Genomic DNA, 27,588 nt, shown 5'->3' on the forward strand with positions numbered 1-27,588 from the left:
AAAAATATGAGAGAGCTGTTCAGTGTGTACAAGTGCAAACACTTCTACAGGATTTAGAATTTGCTGTTAATCTGTACTAACTAGTATGCTGAATGGTTTGATGGGTATATGGAATAACTCATCACCCCCTGGCAAAAAGCATGCTATTTAGAATGTTAAAAAAAATTATCTGCTTGATTCAATTATATTGAGTTGTATAAATCTGTCTTGATCATGCCTTGCCAATTGAAGACAACCTTTGTAGAGCAATTGTTACAATCCATAATGTGTTAGACCTAAAGATATAGCAAAAAGAAACTCTGTGAGATATAGTTTTGTTTCCTGTAAAGACAAATCTACAACAAGCTCACAGTTCTTCACAAAACAGATGTCCACAGTGAAACAGCTATATTTAGCTATCTTAGCAGTGCTGTGGTCCCTGCCTCTCTGATAATGGGTAAGATTCTCACTTTCTATTTCCAATTCAGGCTTGGTACCTCCCAACCCAGCCCACCTGCTGAACTGAGGGTTAAAAATGGATAGGTATATACAGATGTCAAATTATAATGTTGTACACCTGCAACCTATAGAATGTTATAAACCAATGTTACCTCAATTAAAGAAAAAAAACGGGGTTCACTTGCGCTGAAGCTCGTCTGAGTACTCCCAGGCTAAGTACTCTGAGTACTTCAGAGACCAGAGACAGGAGGTGGAGTGAGTCCTCTGCAGACTCGGGACACCAGTACAATCTTTAATGACGACTAAATCTGTGTTTGCCACTGCTTCTGTTCCCTCCTACCCTAACTTTAAGATGCATTCACCCAGAAATTTCACAGTGAAAACTCACTGTCTATCTGCCCTTCTACTTTACAGTATAAAGCTGCTCGGTTTCTTTCTCTGATTATAATCTATCAGAACCAAGGCTGTGTTCTCATGACTATTAACTGTTCAAATGTTGGATGTTTTTGTAGGCTGATTGGAGACCCGTAGTCCAATTTATGCCACACTTGTAACCATTTAAATCTTAGATTTGATATAATTTAAAGTTTAGAGAGAAGCTCATGTATTGGAACAAATCATCAGGAATATAGACCAGCCAAATAGAGAAATAACATAAGGCTGTATTTACTATGACAGTATTATGAGGAATTTTTAGTCATAGTGTCAATTTACCTTTAATTTTTTTGTTTCATATTAGCTAAATTACACTGGGAACGACAAAGTTACCTTTTATTTTTTTTTATTTTATTTTTTTTAAAGATTTTATTTATTTATTTTTCCCCCCAAAGCCCCAGTAGATAGTTGTATGTCATAGCTGCACATCCTTCCAGTTGCTGCATGTGGGACGCAGCCTCAGCGTGGCCGGAGAAGCGGTGCGTTGGTGCACACCTGGGATCCGAACCCGGGCCGCCAGCAGCGGAGCGCACGCACTTAACCACTAAGCCACAGGGCCGGCCCTACCTTTTATTTTTTTATTTTTATTTTTTTATTTTATTTTTTGTGAGGAAGATTAGCTAACATACATCTGTTGCCAACGCTCCTCTTTTTGCTGAGGAAGACTGGCCTTGGGCTAACATCCATGTCCATCTTCCTCTACTTTATATGGGACGCCGCCACAGCACGGCTTGACAAGCAGTGTGACGGTGCACGCCTGGGATCCAAACCCGCGAACCCCTGGCCACCGCAGCGGAGCGCGCACGCTTAACAGCTACGCCACTGGGCCAACCCCGACAAAGTTACCTTTTAAAAACAGGGCCGACCCCGTGGCTTAGCAGTTAAGCACGCGCGCTCTGCTGCTAGTGGCCCGGCCGGTGGCTTAGCGGTTAAGTGCGCGTGCTCTGCTGCTGGTGGCCTGGGTTCGGATCCCAGGCGCACACTGATGCACCACTTCTCTGGCCATGCTGAGGCCGCGTCCCACATACAGCAACTAGAAGGATGTGCATCTATGACATACAGCTATCTACTGGGGCTTTGGGGGGAAAAAATAAATAAATAAAATTATAAAAACAACTATATTTGATATATTTTCAAAGCAATGGCAACATTTTCTGATCAAAGCCAATGAATGTTGTTCAGAGCTAGGAATCTTCATCAGAAACTTCATCAGAATCAGATTCTCAGTTATAGTTTTAATCCAGCAAATGAGAAGCTGTAGCCCTATAATTAATTTATAGTTTTAGAGCATAAATCTAATATTAAATAATTGTTTTTATATATATATAAATATATATTTAATATATATAATTATATATTATATATATTATATAAATATATATAAAACATATAATTATTGTTAATTAGCTCTCTGATAGCATTAAGTAAGATTTATTAAGGATTATAAGAGGGAAATAGCTCAATAAAATATTTTATCATTTAATTATTATCACTCAGAAATAAAAAAAATATTGTTTTAAATGGATACAGCCTTGTTTGGGGTAGGCCTCAGAGTGCTTTGACGTTTAATGCTTGTTTCAAAGCTCTTTTTAAAAGTTTTAAGGAATAAGCATTCTTAGGCTAAGTTTCATATTGCAATATTCTAAAGTCGAACTAATGTCTTAATCTTTGCAAGCAATTTTCCTCAGGGTGGTTCTATTAAATGCAATTTCTTTTCTTCTAGTAATGTGGACAATACCTTTTGCTCTGCAAGCTGGTAACTTATTTCATTTGTAACAATCCAAGTATAATATAACCTTTTAATGAAATGCCTAGTTCACCTACTTCATTGTATTTTTTTCAGCTGATAGATTGATTTAACTCTACCTTCCCTCCAAGTCTTTAGCCCCATCTAATATAGTATGATATGGCAATATCTTGGATTTTTCCAAATATATTCAACATCCAAAACCTTCTCGTCCTTCAATTTTTAACTCCAACCCTACCTTTTCCATAAAGATTCCTAACTATTATGGTTTGAACCAATGAAATCACTAGTATCTGAAATCCTATTTTACTTATAAACACACAAACACACACAAAATATGCAGTGTTTCTATTTCAATCATTCAGGACAATGAAATTTGAATCCAAATTGTTCCATAACTATTTTATGTTTGTTAATTCTATTTCTCCCAAAAGATTATAAGAAATAAGTTTCTCATGTAGTTCTGCATATCTCACAGGGTCTACAGTACTCATTGATTCAGTCAACAAATATTTATTGTGTTTACTATATATCAGTCGGTGTACTAGGTACCGAGTAGATAAAATACTATCATGATTTCAAGAACTCTCAAATCTAATGGAATGTAAAGATAAGAAAATAAGTAATTAAAAGAAAGAGTGATTATGCTTGATGATTGCAAGTAAATAGGTAACTACAAGTCACAATGAAGCATTTAACTAGTGAAAATAAAATAGCATCTAAGATGAAACCTGAAGAATAACTAGGAGTTAGCTGGATTAAACGGAACTGAGTGATAGAACCAAGGAATCCTAGATTTGAAGGTCAAGTTCCCTAGTGTTGGCACTGAGAAAATACAAAACATCTATTGGCAAAGCTTTTTTATACTTGGATATTATTTCTACCAACACTGATAACTTGGTCTTCAAGTCCAGGCTTCTTTGCTTTCAAGCCTTAAGGTGTTTTTTTACTCTGATGCAGGAAAATGTCAACTTTGCTTACTTCTCTTTCCTATTTCCTTTTTCCTTTGAATGCCTGGGCTATCATAAGAGACGTACAACAATCATGTTCTTAAATTGCTTCAGAAAACAGGAGCGTAATAAATTCCATTTAGCTGCCAACAAATGAGACAGCGCAGACCCTGGAGGAGAGAACAGAAGAACAGCAGGAAGACACATTTCACTGAAGGGAAGGTGGAGAGATAACAAAAACCTTGAGAGCAGCAGGCTTCCACAAAAGAAAAGAAATGACTGTACGTGAGAGGAGGTCTTTTCTTCCTCCTAAATTAACAGTCAAGTCCGTAAGGACACAAATTAAGAAAGACTCTAACCCCCCAAAAGCTACTGGGTAGTGATCCACTTTTCTTTTACACAGCGAACAGGTTTTGTTCGTCCACAGAGGACACCCCTGTGTAGTGTGGAGCTCAGAGAGAGGCAAGAGTCGGCTGCATTTTTCTATCCCATCAGCTGTTGGCCCCCTGAGTATGGGGGAGGGGGAAAAAACATTCAAATGACGCATCTAACTGGATTGCAGTTTTTTAGCTTGTGATTGTGAGAAGTGGTGTACGAATCAAAGAGAATCAAATAAATGGCCGTGACCCTAGGGAAAACCTCTTGTGGAAATTCAAATGGTTTCTTTCCCTCGTTTGGGTAAAGAGCACTCCAGGTATATCAGAAACTGGCTGATGACTTTTTATTCAGATTTCTTGACCTGAATTTCTTCACCTCTGTCAACTTGTGAGTTTTTAACATTTGATAACCTGTGGAGGTCAGTGTTTGATGTGTTAAAATTACAATTTATTTAACTAATGCTTTAAAAAATCTTGAGATTAAGCCCTTTATGGAGAATGAAGGCTTAGTATAGAGTCCTTAATAACTGATCAGTTCAATGCCTTGATTGGACTAATTTAAAATCATATTATTCACTACTCAGAGAAATTCTGTGTTCAGGATAAGAAAGAAAAACAAAATATTAGTTCAATAAACCACATAATTTTTAGATTCAACGAAGTTAAACTAAAACCAAAACACAAAATTTTATTCTCCAAAGTCATTTCCAGATGACAAAAAGGAAATATTCTCTTTCCATATCTATATGTTATGGTGCTAAATGTGGATCTTAAAATCTGCATTACAGCTCTGGTTGTTAGTGTTGACATTTGAAAAAACTCTGATCTTGTCTAGCTTCAGGGATTAAATTATAAGCTATTCTTTCTTAGCAATCAGAAAAACTGTAGAATGATAAGTTACTTCAAGTCTTATAAAATCAACACTGAGTCCTCCTGAATATGAGAGACAATGCTAGGCGTGGGGGGTGTGGAGGGAAGATGGACAGGCATAAAGAGGAATTGACATTGTATAAGTATCTACAACAAAAGACCAACTATAAAATCTATCTTAATCGTTTTCTATGATGTTTAGTATGGTATCATGTACAAAAAGAAGATTAAAATGATTTTGTATTAGAGTAACAAAGATTTTATAATTTACTATAACAGGTTAAAGCAGGCCAAAAAGTCACTATTATTCAATATTTTTAAAGGCTGGACTAATTAGGCTATGTAACAGACTGGGGATTGACCTCAAGTATAGTTGTTCCATTTGGTGGTTGTTTTTCTTGCCCTATACAACACTTTGGTCAAAAATGCAGCAAAATTCCCTTGTATCAGCTAAATTTCCTATTTCCTCTAAATCTTAGCCTAGGGATTGGTGAGATTAACTGGTTTATCAGCTGGGGTGACTGTGAGTTTAGAAGTCCAGTTCTAAGACCTATGACCCATAAAAAGCCTTTCCTTTGATTTCTTTCTATTTTTTTTTTTTTTTTGCAGGTAAAAATTTGCCCTGAGCTAGCATCTGTTGCCCATTTTCCTCTTTTTTTTTTTCCTCCCCAAAGCCCCAGTGCATGGTTGTATATCCTAAGTTGTTCTAGTTCTTCTATGTGAGCTGCTGCCACAGCATGCAACTGACAGACAAGTGGTGTGGTTCCACGACCGGAAAATGAAACCAGGCTGCCAAAGCAGTAAGCACCAAACTTTAACCACTAGGCCATCAGGGCTGGCTCATTTTCTTTGATTTCTACAAATTCTTGTGGCTAAGTTTTTCCAACCTTCCATTGAAGGATGAAGAATCTTCCAATGAAGATTTCTATTGAAATCTTCTGGTCTTACACCTTGTGTGCTGCCCTGAGTCAGTCTGGACATTAATGCCTAATCATTTCCCTTGTTCCCTCTCCTCTTACAAAAAATAATAATAATAATAATCTTGCACTTAATATTTCTTTTATTTAGTAATCTAACTAAGGAAGTCACAAGAAGCCACATTGTGCCCCATTGCCTTCCAATTGTCTCTTCACTCTACTCTCTTTCTCTCCTGACAACACCCATAAACCTTCATTTTCCTGGCACAGAGCAATTCTTCCTACACTCAGGATCCTTCAGGGTCTCAGATTCTACCCCAATAACTTATCAAAGTATTTACAAAACCCAAAAATAAAAAAAAAAGATCTTCCTTCCTCATAGGAATTCTTGCGAACAAAATTTCCCCACCTCATCTTTTTTGGGTAAGATTTAAAGCCTTCTTAGGATGCTATACTTCATGAGAAAGAGTAATGGTTGTCAACTGGCTCCAGAGTCATTATTATATGTTGGGACTTGATCGACTTTTGGACTCTTTATACTTCAAAAAGTGTTTAGAGATAATGCTAGACATGAGGCCTGGTGGGAGGGTGTAAAGGCATAAAGAAGAACAGACAGTGTATAAGTATTTACAACAAGAATTTAAAATAGTTTATAGGAAACAAAGCAGCAGAGAAAGTACAAGTGGGAAATCCTGTAGAAGGTGCAGCCTCAAATAAGGAAGGGTGGGCGCCACCCAACTTCCCTGTCCATTGGCACCTGAGAGGCCTCCAGCTCCTTCAAACTCCCTTGTGCCCTGGCTCCAAGTTGTCCTCTTTGGTAAGGTTAACAAGCAGACATATAAGGAACACAGTTCCCAGTGGTGAAGCTGGATTCATGATAAAGCAACTCGCTAAAGAAATAAATTGAGTTCGCAATATGACTCTGGAGAAGTATGAATATTACGGCTTCCATACAGTAGACGCATCTTTCCTAGAATGAATATACTCAAGAATTTGAAATGACAGTATCTACATTGCATAATTTCTTGTTAATGCCTGAAATATAAAATTACACAATAATTATTTCTGCCACTTATTTTTCCTCCCTGTCTTCCTGCACAAACATTGATTGATATCTGTGATAAGCACTGTGCTAGGATAAGAGGATACAGAGATAAAAGATAGCTCTTGCCTTAAGAAGCTCAGCATCTAGGAAGGATTCAGAGATGTAAATAGATATAATAAAAATTGACCACTATGTACTAAAAGAGAGGTGAATCAAAGTCTCATGAAAGCATACAGTACAGGCTAACGTAGGAGGATTAGCAGATCTTTTCTGGAAGAAGGGGCATCTGAGCTTGTTTTGAAGGATGGCTACTGAGGAAGGAAGGAAAGGAAGTTCCATGTAGAGGCAACACCAAATGCAAAAACATTAAGAGCACATGGTCTTTCTGACAATGTGCAAGTAATTGAGCATGGCTGGAGCAGTGTGGCTGTAGCATGTGAAGAGAGACAACAGTGAGACAACCGTGGGATGGGTAAGGTGTGCTGAGAATCGATTATGAAAATCCTTGTTCCCTGAGGGCAGCGAGCAGAGGCAGGGGCAGAGTTGTTTTTAATGAGGCCACGATGGCAGCAGTATGGACAATGAAGGAGGGAAATGAGAAGTGAGACTAGAGGCCAAGAGCCTCATTTGGAGACATAAAGTAATCCAAATGGGGAGGAAATTCAGATTCAACTAAATCTGTGTCAAGCTCACACACACAAGACAAGACCTGTCTCACGACAGGGAGATAGGGAGGCAAGAGAGAGGAGCTGCCCCACAGCATCTCTTCAGAAGCCGCCCACGCCTTTGTGTTCCAGCAGGACCACAAGGCATTCCACCAAGACTTGGATTAGCTGCAGTTCAAGTCTTGGCCTACATGACCTATTTGAATACGTGCAAAGTCATCAGGGTGCCATGGCAGAGCCATTTCCCTACAAGCAGTGGCAGTGGGTTTGGAGATAAAGAAGTAAAGAATTGAGGAGATTATTAAAGTAATAGAACAAACAAGTTGGTGGCTGGATGGGATGTCAAGAATAATGCCCAGGTTTCTGCCTGAAGCAACTGAATAGATGATGAAATATTCATGGAGATAAACTATGTGAGTGCTACAGAATAGGATCAGTAGGCAGGGAAGGGGTGAAGGAATGGTGAGATGATATGACTTAGAAGTTGACGTGTCAACTTGAGGTGAACTCTAGGGACATCCAAAGAGCAATGACAGTAAGCAATTATATATGTGATTTGGAAGCTCCCAAGAGAGATCTGGCCTGAAACTATAGGGAGTCCCAGAATGCAGGTAGTAGTTAAAGCCACAGGAAAAACTGAGATCAAACAGGAAGTAAGTAAGATAAGAGGAGGGCATTTGAAGTATCAAAAAAATATGGTTTGTAAGAACGAATGTTCTCAAATAACAAGAGTCATACAACTAGAATCACTAAAGGCGAATATCTTGAACTCCATCTCTTTTCTTCTTGTGGCTGGACTGGCTTTTAATTGTTTGGAAAGATCAGGTTTATAAAAGGAAATTGGTCACTATGGAAACAGGCTATTCAATATCAAGCAGGCAGTTTCACCACGAAAAGGTAATTACTTTAGTTTTTCCCTTAATTGTATGTTTTCACGGTTTTCAATAATCATACATCCCTTTGCTTAGAAATTTCCGATCGGTTAATGACCTGGTGAGCAAAAGCAAAAACACTAGCCTGTAGCTATTTTCCCCAGGTTGCTTACTATGGGGGCACTCTAAACCCAGACATTTTGTGCCTTCAATACTCCATTTTATCAGGGTGTGCAATTCATCTAAGTTCTATAGCCAGCTTAAATCTAAACAGAGTCACAAGGAAAGTGTCTCTATTTTTCCCTCCCTGGTCAAATCCCTCTTGTTAACAACATGTTAATTTCATGTTACTCGTCAGTCGTTATTCTAGGCTGCAGTTAAAATCTAAAGCTGTATCAGAAGAAAGAAAAAAAATAAATAGAATTTAAAGAAATACGTCACCAAAATGCTAAGCAAAATTCATGCAAATTCTTAAAATGTAAGTCTCTTCTTTAGTTCATTACATTTTTAAACTCAGGATATATTCATATGTAAATAATTGTTACTTCACTGACCTTATCCAAAAAAGCTTGTATTGATGCTTCTTGGTTCGCCATGTAAGCAATGTATCTATGTCTCCCAATGGAAGAAATTATCTGGATCTCTTTTTCCAGAAGTTCACACAAAGCAGCCTTCCTTTCAGCTCCAGTGAAAGACTGGTTAATGCGTGCAAGTTCTTCTCGATGCCAGACTGGAGAAATAGCATGAAAGACTCTTGAGTTTTTAAAATCCCGCATCTTTACAGAGCATTTTTTACCATTACACTCTGACAAGCAATATTTTATTTTTGTATCAATTTAAATAAAATTATACATGAATAGAATCACTCATATTGTACATCTGACATAAGAAAAAAAATAGAATGAAATAGAAGCTGAGAGATTTAAAGCAATAAAAGTAGTCAAACAGAAGCCAAAAGAAATCAATACAGATGATGTCAAATTATGCCCCTAAGCATGCGCATTCTTCAGTATTGAAAAACATATGGCTCGGGTTTGTGGCAGTCATGAATGTGTACTGCTCAGATCTCCCTTCCAGAGAGTACCTGTTGGAAGGAGTACAGGTAGCTAGCTGACAGTTCCAGCTACCGCACTTTAGATCTGCCGCCATGTTGGAGCAGAGGCCACACTCCCCACAAAGCTCCCAATCAATGACTGAGAACTGTGGGGGAATCAAGGCCTGTCCCCAACAATGTCCACCCAACAGTGGTCTCTTCTGTGGTCAATCGTTGCATCAGAGCTGACCATTGGGCTGCCTTAGACTTCCTCACACCTGTGTGTGTTTGAGGCTCTCCATTTTTCACTCTCTCCTTCCCTCTCTCAACTTTCTCTGGTGTGAAACCGCACCTCAATCTGAAGACTTTCCTTGCCTTTCCCTGCTCTCCCTCCCCTTTATCTTTCACTCTAACTCCATCTTGGAGTCTGCTTCCCCCAGGACCCGAACTGACACAGTTTTATGTAGAATTGTTGACTTCAATTGTTTCCTTCATTACTGGCACTTAGTTACCATTTTCAATTTCTTTACAAAACCCTAAGTTACAGCAACAAATGTTATAAAGTAATTGCATTTACTATACTCTTTACTCAAATCAATGAATTATGTTAAAATAATATTTTAAAGTGTTGGTTACTATCACTTTAGTATCAACAAAAATACGTTGCATGAAACACATCCTAAAACCAAAACATACAATGCTAAGGAACAGTATTTTAATTATCAAAATTAACCTACATCAGAAAATATGGATTACTAGGTCCTACCCCAAATTTAAATAAGTCAAAATTTCTGGGCTCAGATATATGCATTTTAACAAGTGTTCCATTCAATTTTTATAGACACAAAATTTGGGAAAGAAAACTGCTTTATATCCCACATTTCAAAAATGTCAAATGTATTTACATTAACAGAAGCGTAGTGTTGGAAAGAACTTGAGAAATTAAATAGTTCAACACCCCTCCGCCATTTAAGACAGTGTCCTCCTCTCAGCAGCTTGAACAAGGTTAATTTGCCCACTCTGGTCCTAGTACTAGTCTGTGAGGCAAAACAGAATCAAGCTCTTTGAACAACATGCATCCCTTTGAGTATCTGAAGGTAGCTGTCACATTCCACTTAGGTTTTCTCTTTTCCAGACACAAACACTTTCCTTTCTTAAATTGTACATCCTTTGACATAATTTCATGCTCCATCCAGGTCAAGCTCCTCTAGAGTTTATCGCCTCTTTAAAATGTGGCATACCAGATTTCTGACAAGATGGAGGTTTACACACAGGCTGCTAACTCCCCTCTCCGAAATTCCTATTGAAATGATACAAGGAATATAAAATGCGGGAGGAGAAGGAGAGACCTGAATCAGTACTGGAAATCAGAGAGGGGTGTGACCCATAAGCCGGAAACCTTAGGGGAGTTTCCGGACGCTCCGGCGCAGGCACTGCTGCGAGACCCCCACCAAAGAGACACAAACGTCCTCCCCCAGCTGCTGCTGTGCCATCTCCGAAAGCGGATGCTGGAGCAGGAGGAGGCAGTAAACCTTAATTCAACGACTCGGAGCTTGAGAAAAGGGTAAGCTATGAATCCATTTGATAGTATACCATGTTTTGTTTTTGTTTTTGTTTTTTAAAGATTTTATTTATTTATTTTTCCCCCCAAAGCCCCAGTAGATAGTTGCATGTCATGGCTGCACATCCTTCTAGTTGCTGTATGTGGGACGCGGCCTCAGCATGGCCGGAGAAGCGGTGCGTTGGTGCGCGCCCGGGATCCGAACCCAGGCTGCCAGCATTGGAGCGCGCACGCTTAACCGTTAAGCCACGGGGCCGGCCCGGTGTACCATGTTTTAAGAAAGTCTTTGAAAAACTTTATGAAGGAACAAAAGAAGAATGCCGGTATGTCAAATCGCTGCATAAAATAGTAATAATCATAACTGTTTATGCAGAAAAAGAAAAAAATTAAAAACAGCATAGAGCAAGATGAGAGAAGCAAAATCAAGTATAACAGCTATATTTTAAAATATGAAATGGTTAAATTTTTCTACTGAAAATAAAATAGAATGATTTTTAAAAATCTAATGACATGATGTTTTCAGGAGGCACACTTAAAGTGACACCAAAGGTTAAAGGTTAAATATAAAAGGTTGACAAATATGAACAAAAAAGAAAGCAGAAGCAGCAACATTAATATATCAAAAATAGGCGGGAAAACACTCAAAATTCAGTCCTTGGAGTAGAAGATAATTTTATGACGAAAGGTACGCATCTCATGAACGTCTATACACAAAATCACATCCCATCAAACTATATAAAGTAAAACCTCTATCAGCTATAAACACTGCTGCAGTGAGTATATTTTACATTATACAAACATAAAGAAAATACAAATGAGTCAATCTACGACAGAGTCAAGTAAAGAAATACTAAAAGCATAAAAAAAATTGAAAAATATGATTAACAAATTTAAATTACTTAATACACATCAAGCTCTGAATGCCAAATGCTAAAAATATGCCTTATTTTCAAAGATCTATGAAGCATTTATATAAAAATTCCAGGAGTAGGAATGAAAGGAAACATAAATTCACCAAACCAGAAATGTTGAAAGCTGCATTTTTTGACCACAGTATAATTAAACTAGAATTAATAGCAAAAGCTTAAAAATTCCCAACTGCTTGGAAATATAAGAAATACTATCAAAAATAACATTTTAATCAAACAAGAAGTAAAAAGTATGACTGTCAACAACTAAGGAAAGAAAACAATACTACATATCAAAATGCATGGGAGGCAACAAAAATTGGAGTAAGGTAAATTTGAAAGAATTTTGCATAAATAAACTCCAAATTCAAATCAAGTACCTGTGAAAGGTGTGTGGGAGGGTGGTTATAAAAAGCTGTAATGTTTGTGACAGTTAATCACAAGTCTTCTCCGGAAAGCCGTGTCTTCTGTGCACTTCTCCCCTTCTCCATTATTATTTAAAGACAACTGAGAGTGTTTTTGAAAATTACTTTGCTACCCTCGTATATACAGCTTGACTGGTAACCAGACCTCGTTTAAGCCACGTTTGTTCTATGTTCTTCATAGAAAAAGAAGCAAAACAAAGGTTGAAACAGTGACCTACTATTCTTTATTTGAACAAATACTTCAAAAAGTCACTTTAGTCTTTGACATTTATCATAAGCTTTTAGTTCGTTCCAGGTTTTTGGATTTTCGGAAGTATTCCTAAAAACACTCTTGTGCCACATTTTGTAGTCATCCTTGTTTACTGTGCCTTTCACATGTAGTGACCTTGGTTTTGAATTTGCAGAGTATCTTCTATAATTGCAATTCCTAGCAAACATGGGGATCAGGAGCAGCTAGACGAAACTGATTTTATATCTGATTTGACAGTTTCCAGAACTATACAGAGAAGACATTGAGGAAAACAAGAGAGATTCTGCCCCCTTTCATAAAACACATATTCCCCAGGGATGATGATAAAGACAAATAAAAAAAAATTGGGGATGCTGTGTTAGTTTGCTAGGGCTGCCATAACAAAGCACCACAGACTGGATGGCTTAAACAACAGAAATTTATGTCCTTCTATCCTGGAGGATAGAAGTTCAAGATCAAGGTGATGGCAGGGTTAATTTCTTCTGAGGGCCTCTCTCCTGGCCTTGTAGATGTCCATCTTCCTCTGGTATCTTCACATGATCTCTCTGTGCGTGTCTGTGTCCTAATCTCCTCTTCTTAATAAGGACACCAGTCATACTGGATTAGGGCCCACCCATTTGACCTCACTTTTTCTTAATTACTTCTTTAAAGGCTGTATTTCTAAACCCAGTCACATTCCAAGGTACCAGGGGTTAGGACTTAAACATATGAATTTTGGGGGAACAAAATTCAGCCCATAACAGATGTCAATAACCACCAATATTTTAAAGAAAAAGATATTAAAGGAATTGGTTCATTTGAAAGAATACATTCATTTATCTCCTTAACTTATCTTTTTGGACAAATCACCTAATTTCCAGGGTCTGAAGTTCAACTATAAAATGAAAGGATAGGACTAGTATCTAAACTCCAGACACATTCTAAAATTTCTGAGATCTAAACTTGCAATTTCCAAACAAGAAATATCAGAAGACACAACATTTTGTCCACCACTGGCAGTTTATATGCCACTGCTCTTCAAAATTCTCATCACAGACTGGAAGCCTGAATGGAGAGAACCAAGAAAGATTCAGATTGAAAGCCCAGTGCCAGATACATCAATGGACTGGGCCCAGGTAGTCTCCAGAAGCTAGAAGTGAGGGTACCTTTAGAACAAGAGGTAATAATTAGAAAAGAGTCAGAAAACACAGTTAATACAAGTCAAAACAAAGCAAAAGGTTAGAAGAGGCAATTCAACCAACATTTACTTGACATAATGAGCAAGGTCCTATCAGGTGCCAAAGGTACAAAAGTGGACTGTTAAGAGAGTGGTGTGTACAGAGCATCACAGAGCAAGGAAAAGAGGCTCTGAGCTCAATCTGTGCTGTCAAGAGAGGTTTCCTAAAGATGATGATCCTTATGCTAAGTCTGAGATGAGAGTGACAATTCAGATTAATGAAAGAAGTCACTCTCAACATATTGCTATAAGAAAAAAAAAAAGACATAAATGTCAAACATTGCTGCCTAGAGATAGCCTTGGCTCTGATACATTATATTATCTTATGTAGTTAAATTCATTTTCTCAAATTGATACCATTTTGCTTTTATTATTGAGGGACAGATTATCTGGAGGAAAAAAACTTTCTATTAGGAGTTGTAATTCAAACTATGAGATTGTCACTAAGAACCACAAGAGGGCAGCAGTTTCAAAGACTGGAATTAAGAATATGGAATGAAACCCACATTAAATAGAAGAGCAATACAAATTATTGAGCTTGTGAACCAGAAATGTTAACTGCAACAAAACAGAACTTAAAAATTATTATTCTGAAAGTGTTAATTTACTATTTTAGGGCTGGAAGAAAACTGAGAGATGTCTTTTTCATGTAAGAAATTTCATTTTCATTTTCTTCCATACAAATTATGTGTAGACATATAAAATATATCTGTTCTACTTTAATACAGAAAATTTGTATAAAATTATTTACCATATAACAGTAACTTATATATGCATAAGTCTTTGTAGTACTTTTATAACTAATATTTTGTCTTTTTCACTTTATAAAGGTGATAAATTGTTAAGTCCTTTTATAGATGAAGAAACTGAGGCTTAGGAAAAGTAACTTGTCCAAGTTAATACCACTAATAAGTAGGAAATGTAGAACCTCATTCAGCTTGTTTTCTATTATTTTGCACAGTTGCCTGTGCAAAATAACAACGGTATCCTTTGGTTTATTCATATATGAATTTGCAATATTATTTGAATAGAGTTCTACAATAACTTTTTAGTTTTGTACTCGTCAATAAGATCTCTCACAGACACCTTGCTAACAGTGTTCTCTGTTTAACTATTGACACTTAGAAATAACCTTTGTTTTCATCTGACAGAGAAAATGGAAATAGAAGTGAAATTTAAGGTAAAACAGAACGTATTTGCAGAGGTCAACAATTAGGAGAAAAGGGAAGCAGACATACAAGCCTAGGGAGCAGGCTTAACTGTTATCTCTAACGCTGCCACATTCCCAAAGCCACTAAACTTTGCATGTTATCAAAGAGACAAATTTATTAATACTGTTAGTTAATTGTATCATCTTCAGGAAATAGCACATCATCATACTGCTATTTAAATAGACCCAATATCCAATACCTAAAATCGTATTCAGTTAGACAGGAAACAGTGACTTGAGTAACAGAACACACAATAACATCCACAAACAAATAGTAATAAAGAAACAAGGTTATAGTAAGAAAATTTTCTTAAAGTTCATGTTATGAATAATCATAGAGAAGTCAGAGACTGTTATTTCTGTGGATAAAAAAACCCTGTTCAACTAAGAAAAAAAATTGAAGCTATTTTTAATTTTTAAAATTCTTCTGTGTCATCACAAGAGCCCAACTTCTCCATTTTCTGGCACTAAGGTAATAAATAACTCTTCTGCTCCGGTTACTTTCACTTTAGCAGGTACTCCTGGGAAAGCAGAAGCTAGAGATGGCTGCATTACTACATCCTTGAGTTTCTCCTTCATTCATTCACTCATTCATTCTACCAATATTTTTTGGGATGTGAGCTAAGCACAGAAAAAGAGAGATCATCAAAAATAAATAAATCACTGTCTCATGGAGCTTACAATCCAGTGGTGAGAATTAAGGTTAAACAAAAGATGTACAAATTGTGGTGATATAAATGAAAAGTTCGGGGTGCAATGAGAACCATGAGATGACAAGTTGTATTGTCAGTCACAAAAGCCTTTGAGTAGGTGACATTTAAGCTGAGATTGGAAGGTGGGCAATGGGGAAAGGCTTCAAGAACAGTGTATCTATTGCCCTGAATAGGGAGTGTTGAGCTTGTTCAAGTAACTGAATCTTTTGTGTCAATGATCAGCTCACATCTTGCGGAAGAAGTGAGGTGAGGCGTAAAAGTCAAATGTGTAGAGAATATACATTTGTATAGTCTCATTAATGGAGGGGAATTAAAAGGTATAGCCAAGCACCTCCTCTAAAGAGTAGAAGCAGAGCCAAGATGCTGGACTGAGGTACTTGAGACAGTTCAACTCAATTCACCAATTCCCAAGACGATCAGAGAACCAGATTGGACAATACTTTCTCTCTTTATCTCACAGAGATGAGAATCAAATGAGATAATACACTAAAACTGCATAATTTACAGAGCAGTATGCACATTTTATTTACCCATTGTTAATATAAAAGCATTACCACTTTCATTTCAGCCTTAGTTCTTGTCCCAATTGTAAGAGACTATTCATCTTTTTAAATTCTCTGGTCCAGATTCCCAAGACATCTTCCTAAAATAATCAGGTCTTCCTTTTGTCTTTTGTAAACCTGTTTTTCCTACTAATAAAAAAATTATAAAATGAACATTTTATGCAAAGCCTATTTCAAACTTACGTTCCAGTGCATTATAAAGTAGTTCAAAATCTTCTTTTGTTTGAGGATTATGCCTCCGGTAATAGTCCAATTTCATCCATTCTTCTTTTTCTCTCATCTTCCTTAGTTCTTCCTGTGCTTCCCACTTCAGCCTTAACATTTTCTGTCTTCTTAAATTCTTTACCACGATTTTAGCATGCCATTGTCTGTAGTAAGTCTGTAGCACTAGTACCTATAGTTAAATTAACAGGAAATAACAATTGTCTCTCGTCAACTCAACTTTATCAGACAATAACAAAAGGCAACAATGATTATTTCTATTCCAATTCAATAACTACTAAAAAATACGGAGAGTCTAGTTTTAGCTCCATGCCAGATGTTCTCACATACATTATAACATAAAAGTCATGTATAATGCACATCGGCTGTTTGACTTTGAAAACTAGCAAATACACCTTCACAGGAGGCAGTCAATACAATGCTTAAAAGCACAGGCTCTGGAGTTTAAATCTTCCGTCTGCTCCTCACTAGTTGTTTGATTTGGGGTGAGGTACTTGCCACCTCTGTGCTTTAGTACCCTCATCTGTACAACAGTGATAAGAAGAGTATGCATAAAGTGCTTCGCTTAAGCCTGGTACATTGCAAGTCCTCAATAAATAATATTTTTTTTTAATTTTTTTTAATTTATTTATTTTTCCCCCAAAGCCCCAGTAGATAGTTGTATGTCATAGCTGCACTTCCTTCTAGTTGCTGTATGTGGGACGTGGCCTCAGCATGGCCGGAGAAGCGGTGCGTCGGTGCGAGCCCGGGATCTGAACCTGGGCCGCCAGCAGAGGAGCACGCGCACTTAACCGCTAAGCCACGGGGCTGGCCCAATAAATAATATTATTGCTATGAATATTGATTATCTCTAGTTTATGTTAATTGTCCTTAGCTTAGGCTCATGTTTAAAACAAAATTTATTTTCTAAACACACAGCAGGTAGGTTATGTGCAAAAACCACCAAAGGCAGGTTAGATGAAATGGAGCCTTATGCAAACAAGCATTTATTAAATTGTGAGAAATACAAATATGTCTGAGGGTGCAGTGTAGTACTAGATCCTCAAAAAGCATGCAATATAGCTGAGAGAGTTTGTATTTTTATTTACTAAACTCATAAATAAAAATAAAGTGTGGAGAGGCTGGATCAAGATTGAGGACAGAGAATATGCCGGCACATCCCTTTCCCTCATCCAATCCCTGATAACTACAGAAAATTGTATAAGCAGAAATCAATAAAGACATGGACTAATACTGAAGGAGTCCTCCAAAGGAATAGAAACTTAGAAGAATCCCCTCAAGAAAGGAGACAGGTGGGATAAATGAAGAAGGAATCCACAGCCTAATCATGCACTGGGAGGCAAGCTAGGAAATACCAAAATGACTCTAAGACTGCTTCAAGCCCCAAACTGGTGGGTCCTGTGAGCAGAAGGGGCCTTAGGACAACTAACAAGATGACAGCTCCAAAATTGCAAGAGACAGCCTCCTCTAAAACAATTTAGGTAAAGAGCCTCAGAGGTATTTGCCTCTAGGCAAGAGGAGTTAGTGTCCCAGAAGGCTGGTGACATCCAGGATGAATAGAAGCCCACTCTCCAGAAAACCAGCTCTCTCCTAGAAGCAAGTATTGCCCATCTCCTAAAAGCACTGGGGTAAAGCTATAGTAACAAACATGCCGTAGCACGTTGAACTTCAGGAATTTCAAATACTCTGAGCACACATCCAAGAGTAACTAAACATTTGAGAAGAGTCAACAAAATAAAAGGCTCCTCATTCAACAAAGAAGAATTTACATTTGTGTGAAACAGAGTTACTGGAACAGTGGTTCTCAAAGCATGATGACCAGACTAGCAATTGGCATCATGTGGAAAATTATTAGAAAGGCAAATTCTCAGGCCCCACCCCAGAGCTATTGAGTCAGAAATTCTGGGGTGGGGCATGGATGGATTCTGTATATTTACAAGTTCTCTAGGTGTTTCTTCTGATGAATGCTAAAGTTTAGAACCACTCTGCTAGAGTAAAGCAAAACAAAAAACAAGATCAGACTAGACAGAGTTAACATTTTCAGAGAGAAAGGAAAGCCTATTGAACCAATATAAAAGAACCAACAAAAGAGTAACAAAATTTTTATTTTTGAAACGTAAAAAAATCAGTAGACTGTGCTTAGCTTGGGTGCTGTTAAACTTATTAAAGACACTAAAACAGTCGCGTAAACAACAGAGAAGTTTTTCCCTTCTCACATCACAATCCAGGGATTGGCAAGCAGTTTAGGGCTGGTAGGAAGCTCTTGCCATATTCAACAAATGGCTTTCTACTTGTGTGTCCTAGGTGGCTGGGCCACTTCTCATCATCTTCCAGCCAGTAGAAAAGGGGAGAAGAACAAAAGAATTGCAACCCAGTCACTTTAAGAGCAATATCCAGAAGTGATACATCATTTCCCCTCACATTTCATTTCCAGGCTTTGTTACCTGGTTCACCAATATATAAAAGAGGTTATGAAATGTGGTCTTCAGAGGCACAGCCATGTGCCTTTACTACAATGGGAAGAATGGATATTGGCTGAGAACTAGTAGTTTATCATAAGCTGATCTGCAGAATGTGCAGAGCCTAAGAGGGAATTAGTAAGCAAGAAACTCATGGGCGAGAATGCAGAGTAAAAAGTCATAAAAATTTGGAAGAATGAAGGAAAATTAAGAGATATGGAAGATAAATGCAGGCATTCCAAAATACGTCTGATACAAGTTCCAGACAGAATGAAGAAAGTTGATTAGAGAAATTACTTAAAATATAATAGAAGAACATTTCCCAAAACTAAAGAAAGACATGAGCTCTCGGATGGAAAGGGTCCATCACCAAGTCTCAAGCACATCACACTAAGATTACTAAGGATAAAGTGAAAATCCTGAAAGTTTCCAGAAAGAGGAAACAAAGAACTGAGAATCCAATTGACATCAGTCTTGTAATCAAACACAGCTTCAAAGATATAAAGGAAAATAATTTTGAAAATAAGTTTGAATCTAACCTTCTACACCCACTCAAACTAAGATCCAAGAATGAGGTTCATTCAATAGGACTTAGATGATTTACCTTCCATACATAATCTCTGAAAGAATTACTAGAGAGTGTGTTCCAGCAAGAACAATAAATTAAAGGGAAAAAAATTAAAGAAGTGAGCAAAAACTTCCAAAAAAGTTATTAAGCTAAATACATCTTATTTGAAAAATTCATATATATTGTATCAATGTAAATATATAAAAACAACAATCTGAAGTTATTATATAGTAAATTATAAATATATAATAAATTATATATATATAATTGTAATTCCAGATCAAATCCTCACTGGATAGGAGGAATGAGGGTGGTAGAGAAGGAAATGAAGAAAAGAAAAGCCTGCTAAGGTCCTTGACTTGATCATGGAAAAAATATAGAGCCTGATTAAATATGCATTTGGTATAAAAAATTTAGGTGCATTAAAAATTTTTATGAGTAACCACTAGAAAAACAGAAATAAAGTACCTACTTCTGAACTATGAAAGAACAAAAAATTGAAAAGTTTAGTTAAACCAACAAAAAAGAAGGAAAGTTTATTAAAAGAATAAAAAACAAAAATTAATAATAAATAAAAAATAAAATGAGATGGCAGGAATGAATACAAAAATATCAGTAGTCACACATAATATAATCTTGCTTAAAACAAGAAAGATTTCAAATACATACTAAGCATTGAACTCAAGAAGCTCAAGAATAAAATAAACATGAAACTAGAAAGGAATCAATGAAAATAAAAGAAAAACTTATTAAATGGAAATTTACTCCTTATGGTGGCTTTTAACCAATCTCTCTGTTTACAGCTCACACCTCACTTGCATCTCCCACAGAACCTCCATTCACTTTCCAAGATTCTATGGGGCGAATCAATTTGGTTCTTGATGCCATCCGCCTTGGCCGGCATTTAGAGTTTCACTCCCTCTGCTCCAGTAAGTCAAGTTAACACTTTTCCATCTGCTTTACAACTTTAAAAAAACCTACTGACATTTTCTCTTCTCTCTTCTCATGTATTCTTTTTTCCTGTATGTTTATACTTTTGTTATCCTTTAATATCAATTTATCGGAGTTTGGAAAGCATTGTAGAGACTTCCATTTCCCCACCTAATAGCCATTCTCCCCTACTTCCTTACTAAGAAAATCTCAATCTTATTCAGGAGCAACAATATGAAAGTTTAAAAATGTGTTTATCACACACTCGCGTGACACAGTTCAGGCCAATGAGACATAAGTGGAAGTCACTGAGTGGGACTTTCAGGCAAAACTCTTGAAGGTGGCATACGTGGGATATGCTTCCTTGACTTGCCCTTCTTCCTGAAGAGAATGCAGACGTGCTGAAGGTTAATTCACCATTTTATCATCATATGGTAACAAGCTGATGATAAGATAACAGAGGGGAAAGGTAAAAGGAGTTTAGCTTCCAGACAACAAAAATAGAGCCACCATCCAAGTCCTGTACAGTAAGAAAGTAAAAATTAGTTTGGACTGAGAAAATAAAAATCTTTCAGTCTGGAATAACAGGTGCCAATAAAGTCAGCTACAAAGTTAACAGGAAATAATATTTCTCCCAAGGACACTCTGCAGCTATAAAACGTCATAACAACCCCCCTCTTTGAGTGACGACTATTTTCTTACTCACTGAGAAACTTTGTTCTCTAAAATCATAATCTATCAGAAACTTTGCGTTATAAATTACATCACTAAGAATGAAACATCCCACTCTTGCCTGGAGGGTTTATGTCACTTTGACAGAGAAAAACAGCCTTCATTTACAACCAACATGCTGGTCTTCAGAGAAGAAGCAATATTCCACATCTCTCTTAACTTTGTTCTCAAAAGAACAGGACTCTGCTCGACTTCTCAGTCCAGACCTGATGTTGACCCATTTACACACAGCCTTGTTTTGCACTAAGACAACCAAGACACTGCTTCACCAAAATTTCAGCGAAACTTCACTCTCCCCCAAAAATCTCTAAAAACTCTATCTTTTCTTTTGTTTGGTGAAAATTAGTTTGGACTGAAAAAGTAAAACTTCTTCAGGCTGGAACAATAGGCACTAATAAACTCAGCTACAGAGTTAACCCTGTGGTTCTCCCAGTGTACAGTCTTCTTTCGTGCAACGAGTCAATAGACTTGACTCCGCTGAACCACAAGTTTGTCTCTCAAGGTCTTACTTAGGTTGATTGGACTGGAACAACAGTCTAGCTCCAGCTTTCGTGTGCAAAAAACAAAATCATCGTGTTCAGGTCTTTTTTACTCACAGCAAAGCGATGCTAGGAGGGAGCAGAGACAAAATGTATGTGCTCCATACATCATGTTTAGTTAAATCACAATATTTAGTAGAGTAAAGGTGTCAATTTTTCCCTAACTCATCAATGTATTCCTGATCAAAATCTCTAATTTTTCATGAAAATTGAAAACTGACTCTAAAATTCATATGGAAGAAAAATGTACATTAATAGCTAAGACAGTCTTAAAAAGGAAGAACAATAAGGTAGAACCTAATGTGCCAGGTCTCAAAATATATTATAAACCATTAGTAATTAAAACAATATATTACTGACAGAGAAAGAGACACAGACATTAATGAGAGAATGGAGAAATCAGAAACAGATGCATGTATAAATGAAAACTTAGCATACATTAAATTAGTGTGGAGAGAACAAACATGGAGCAATTGACATTATATTTGGAAAAAAATAAAATTATAACTGTTCTTCATATCATTAAAAAACATCTAGATAAAGTCCTAAACACACACAAGCTATAAAAGAAAGTTATCTTTATGAATGCAGGGTGGTACAGCCTTCTATAACAATATATAAAATGCAAAAACTATAAAGTGGAATATTAATAGATTTGACTACAATGAAAGACATTATAAACCAAGTTAAGGTATAAATGATAGGTTGAGAGAAAATATCAAAATATACACAACATCTATAAGACAAAAAATTTAAAAAATAATATGTACAATTGGTGCAGTCAGGGTGGAATGGAATCTTATAAATGGTTTATAGTGTCTAATTTGATATATTTCTGAAAAATACTTTTGTAATATCCTAGGACTTAAAAAAAGTCATCATTTTTGCCCTAGTAATTCAACTTCTAATACCTTCTCTGAGTATTATTTATTTATTTATTATTCTTCCTCAATGAATTTTTTAAAGGCACAAGACAATTTATACAGCATTAAGATTTTGATGAAAACATGTCTATATGTCCAACAAAAGAGGGTAGTTAAATTATGGTGCTTACATTGTAGAATAATATACAGCCATGAAAATATTTATAATAAATAATAAATGGTAGATAAGTGCTTGAGATATAATGTTAGGTGTACCAGAAATTTCTTTGAAGTTCTATGTATGATTATCTCCCAATGGAAAGTAAGAAAAAGAAAAAACTGAGTGAGGGATTGTCTACAAAATATTTTCTTATGATCAATGCCATTTGGAAAACTAGAAGTAAAATATCATATTGACTATGTTTAGGGTTAGATATTAAGTAAGTTTTTGTTTAAAATGTATGATGTATTGGACAATTTTGTGTTGCCAGTAAGAATTCAACAGAAGAATTTTAGTATTTTTAATATTGGTCAAACTTTGGCCCTAATAATTAGATTCTCTTTTCTTTTCTCTTCAGAAAGAAAGAAATGGAAGAGCAATGAGCATCCTCTCCTGATTTAACAGCCTTCAGCATTGGGTGGACAATCAGAGCGCTGAGGAACCTGTTTAAAATTCTCATAATGCTACTCAAAATGTCGTCCACAATTCTACTGCTGGCCCACAAACAACACCTTACCTTGTTACCAGGCTACAACGGTCCTTAAGAACCCTGCACCAGAATGTAAATCAAACACATCGTTTAATTTAGCTGACTTTTTTCTCACACCAAGACTTGTGCAATGAAAAAAGCATTGTGTTGACATATTCTGGCACAAATTTCTTACCTTGTCACATACTTGTACTTGAGGTGCATTAGCCTAAAAGGCTTGAGTCCTGGTCACCGTCAATGGCTGCTTCTGTTCAAATAATGCCCTGAGCTAGGGACCCAGCAAGGCAGAGTCAGAATTCAGGAGGACCACTAACACCGAATCTGAATCTGCCAGGAAGACTCAGCAGTAGAGAAAGACGATTGCTAGACAATGCTACTTCTTTCTTCACAAAACCTAATGAACTGACTTCTTTTCCACTTTCAAATGCCTAATGTTAAACGTATGCAATTCACTTGATCAATTCAGGGTACTAGGAAAAAAATCAATAGGTATTCTTTAAATTTACCAATCCAGTCCAGAAGCTATTCGGTAAAGAATTCAAGATACATAATTTGATACACAGTGTGCTCTCAATGGTGTTTCATACATGTGGAAAATGACTGAAAGGAAATATGCCAATATGATAACGTATGAGAATATTATTTTTTATCAGAGTTCTGTTTCAACTTCAGCCTTAATAAAAGCCAGGCAAATTGTCCTGGTTGGTCTCCCTCCTTCCAATTAAATGAGTCCTGTTGAATGGGTTGTAATTTCTTTGCTTCCTTATGGAGGTAAGTTCCTCAGCCTATAGGAAAATTACTAAATCCCAACCTTGAGAGTGAACTTGCAAGTGGTGAAAAGTATGGTAGTTTTTATACTAGTGATCTGGTGACAAACGAGCTGGGGCACAGAAGGAAGCCTTTGCATTCTCAGGCCTCCCAAACTGCATTGCCAGGGAGCAATCAATCCAGCCTACCTTCACCAGAACCCTAAAGCCTGCATCAGCTGCAGTGTCTGACAGACTCTCCAAAGACCACACAGCAAATGGACAGAGCAGACCTTCTCAAATTAAGAGTGTCCATCTTGCCTAACAGGTTGCCTACAGGCCCAATTCTATGCAAGTTCAGACATCTGCCAAGCTCCTTCAGGAAAATGTACAAGAAGACAACAGTGATTGGACCATATATATAAATGATTACAGATTGCAAATATCTTAGGAATTTGTGTATGTGTGTGTGCACATGTGTATACACATGCATTTCTGATAAGGATCCAAGAGGAGGTTAATATATTTTAAAATATATTTAAAGTATGTTTTATGGATATTTAAAATATATTTTATTTCTATCATGAAATTTTATCATGTCAAAATAAGTCACTAAAAATTCTATATGGACCTGGGGGCAGGACTTCCAGAATGGAGGAGTGAAGGACTCAGCAAATGCTCTCTCTAAAAAGGAATGATAAAACTGGACAAAATTGTTTTAAAAAAATAATAACCATTCTAGGACTCTGGAAATTGACCAAAGGCACACATCAAATAAAGAAGGGTTTACTGAAGAAAAATTACTAAACCTCAAGCAGGAACAGTGAGAGTCTGTGGCATTTCAACATAGGGCTGCTCTCATCTCCTCTCCCCCCAGCTTCATCTGCATCCACTTTCAGGGGGCTGAAGTGATTTGGAGTAAAGCAAGGAAAAACGCCATACCCCTGAGCAATGTCACAAAAGTGGTAATCTCAGTGGCAAAAAGGGAAGGCTAGCAGCTCAGATAGCCTGAGGTTGTGTTCTGAAGCAAGCAAGAGACTGGCAGACTAGCCAGAAATTAATCAGGAAGATCAGGAAAATAAGATAGCCATAGTGGGCCATTATAACTTCTGAAATATCCCTGGTAGTCTGAAAGCTGAACACATGTAGAAGGATGTATACATATTCAGGAGGGAGTGGAGAAGGCCCTACCTATCTACATATCCCAGGATGAACGTGATGCCTCGTGCAGAAGAAATGCAATAAAGTGCGGAAGAAAGTAAAAGCCAGAACAAACATCAACGGAACTTGCCTGATCTTTGCATGCACCCTCCAATCCACACGTGGGTCCACTAGCAAAGAGTGGCAGCTTTACTAGCTCAAAGAATTTGAGCACAACCTCTGATCAATCACTGTCTGACCATTAACCTTCGCTAAATAAGGGGCAACCCTTAGGAAGCCAGACCTACAAATAACAACAGACCTACAACAATAACAAAAAGTGAGCAGAGGCATCAGGGGCTACATACTGTGATAGAGACAGACTCTAAAGCAGGGTTTCTCAGCAAGAGCACTATTGCTATTTTGGATCAGATAATTCTTTGTTGTGGTGGGCATAGGAGTTCCTCTGCATTATAGGATGTTTGGCAGCATCCCGGTCCTCTACCCACCTGATGACAATAGCACCCTGCCAAGTTGTCACAATCAAAAATGTCTCCTGACAATGCAATGTCCCCTGGGGGGCAAAATCACTCCCAGTTGAGAACCACTGCTCTAATTAATTAATCCAGGCAAGTCACTAAACAAACAAACAAACATAAAACAGATATGATGCCATTATCCTTGGAATGAACAGGGACAGGATAAAGAGTTCTTGCAAAGGATAGGATAAAGAGATGCTACAATATATTATCTAAAATGTCCAGTTTAGGGGCCGGCTCTGTGGCTTAGCGGTTAAGTGCGCGCGCTCTGATGCTGGCGGCCCGGGTTCGGATCCCGGGAGCGCCCCGAGGCACCGCTTCTCCGTCCAACGCGAGGCCGAGTCCCACGTACAGCAACTAGAAGGATGTGAACCTATGACATACAACTATCTACTGGGGCTTTGGGGGGAAAAAACTGAATAAATAAAATCTTTAAAAAAAAAAAAATAAAAAAAAAAAATAAAATGTCCAGTTTACACCAATAACCAAAAAAATCATGAGATGTACAAAGAAAGAAGACAGTATGACCAATTTAGGATAAAAAAATAGTCAATAGAAACTGCCTTTGAGGGGTCTCAGATGTTGGACTTAACCACAAAGACTTCAAAGCAGCTATTATAAACATGTTCAAAGCACTTAAGGAAGAGTTAAAAGTTAAGAGTTAAAAGAAAGTAAGATGACAATGATTCATCAACTGGAGAATATCAATAAAGAGAAATTATAAAAAAAGAACCAAATGGAAATTTTGAGATTTAATAGTACAAAAACTGAAATGAAAACTCACTAGACACGCTTAACAGCAGATTTGAACTGGCAAAAGAAAAAATAATGAACTTGATGATAGATCATTAGAAATTATCCACTCTGAAGAAGAGAAGAAAAAAGAAGGTAAATGCACAGAAACTCAGAGACCTTCAGGACACCATCAAGCAAACAAGCAAATGCAAGAAATACTAAATGGAGTTCTTTAGACTGAAAGAAAATGATGCTAGATGTTAATTTGAACCCAAACGAAGAAATAAACAGCATTAGAAAAGGTAATTATGTAGGTAAATATAAAAGACTGTATAAATATATTTTCCTCTTTTCTACTCTTATTTAAAAGACAATTGTGGGCCAGCCCCGTGGCTTAGCCGTTAAGTGCGCGCACTCCGCTGCTGGCGGCCCGGGTTCGGATCCTGGGCGCACACCGACGCACCCCTTCTCCGGCCATGCTGGGGCCGCGTCCCACATACAGCAACTAGAAGGATGTGCAACTATGACATACAACTATCTACTGGGGCTTTGGGGGGAAAAATAAATAAAATTATAAAAAAAATAAAATAAAATAAAAGACAATTGCATAAAACAATAACTATAAAAGGAATTGGAGGGCTTAGAACATACAAAGAATGTACAAATTTGTATGACAATGATAGCACAAAGGAGAAGGGATAAAACTGAAGTTCTACTGGAGCAAGGTTTCAATATTTTATTGGGTTTCAGTTAGTATTAATGTGAAGTGTATTGTTATAAACTGAGATAAATTGTTATCAATTGAAGTATATTATTATAAATTTTCTAATCCCTAGATTACACTTAGAGCAACCACTTAGGAAATAACTCAAAAAATAATTTTAAAAAACAACAAAGTTATAATAAAAAAGACAACCCACAGGGCTGGCCTGGTGGCATAGTGGTTAAGTTCATGTGCTCTGCTCCAGCAGCCCAGGGTTTACAGGTTCGGATCCCGGGCATGGACCTACACAGATGTTAGCTCAGGGACAATCTTCCTCAGCAATAAATAAATAAATAAATAAATAAAAAGGCAGAGATTGTCAGACTGGGTAAAAAGACAAGATCCAATTATATGCCGTTTGTCTACAAGAGATAAACTGTAGATTCAAAGACTCAAATAGGTTCAAAGTAAAAGGACGAAAAAGATAGACCATGCAAACAATAACAT

The 27,588-nt window shown here is 37.1% G+C and overlaps 1 protein-coding gene across 1 annotated transcript in view; it reads right to left on the reverse strand.

Annotated features, from left to right (window-relative positions):
* IQUB (IQ motif and ubiquitin domain containing) overlaps positions 1 to 27,588 on the reverse strand; it is a 56,164-nt gene that overhangs the window by 15,282 nt on the left and 13,294 nt on the right. Inside the window, exons 7-8 of the mRNA XM_087430241.1 lie at positions 16,379 to 16,589; positions 8,871 to 9,046 (exon numbers count right to left, since the gene is read on the reverse strand). Of these exons, the coding sequence (XP_087286367.1) occupies positions 8,871 to 9,046; positions 16,379 to 16,589 (387 nt within the window). The remainder of the gene's footprint in view (positions 1 to 8,870; positions 9,047 to 16,378; positions 16,590 to 27,588) is intronic.

The sequence above is a fragment of the Ceratotherium simum genome, chromosome 1, assembly GCF_057802395.1.
Source record: "Ceratotherium simum simum isolate JZ-2026a chromosome 1, ASM5780239v1, whole genome shotgun sequence".
In the NCBI taxonomy this organism is placed as follows: domain Eukaryota; kingdom Metazoa; phylum Chordata; class Mammalia; order Perissodactyla; family Rhinocerotidae; genus Ceratotherium; species Ceratotherium simum.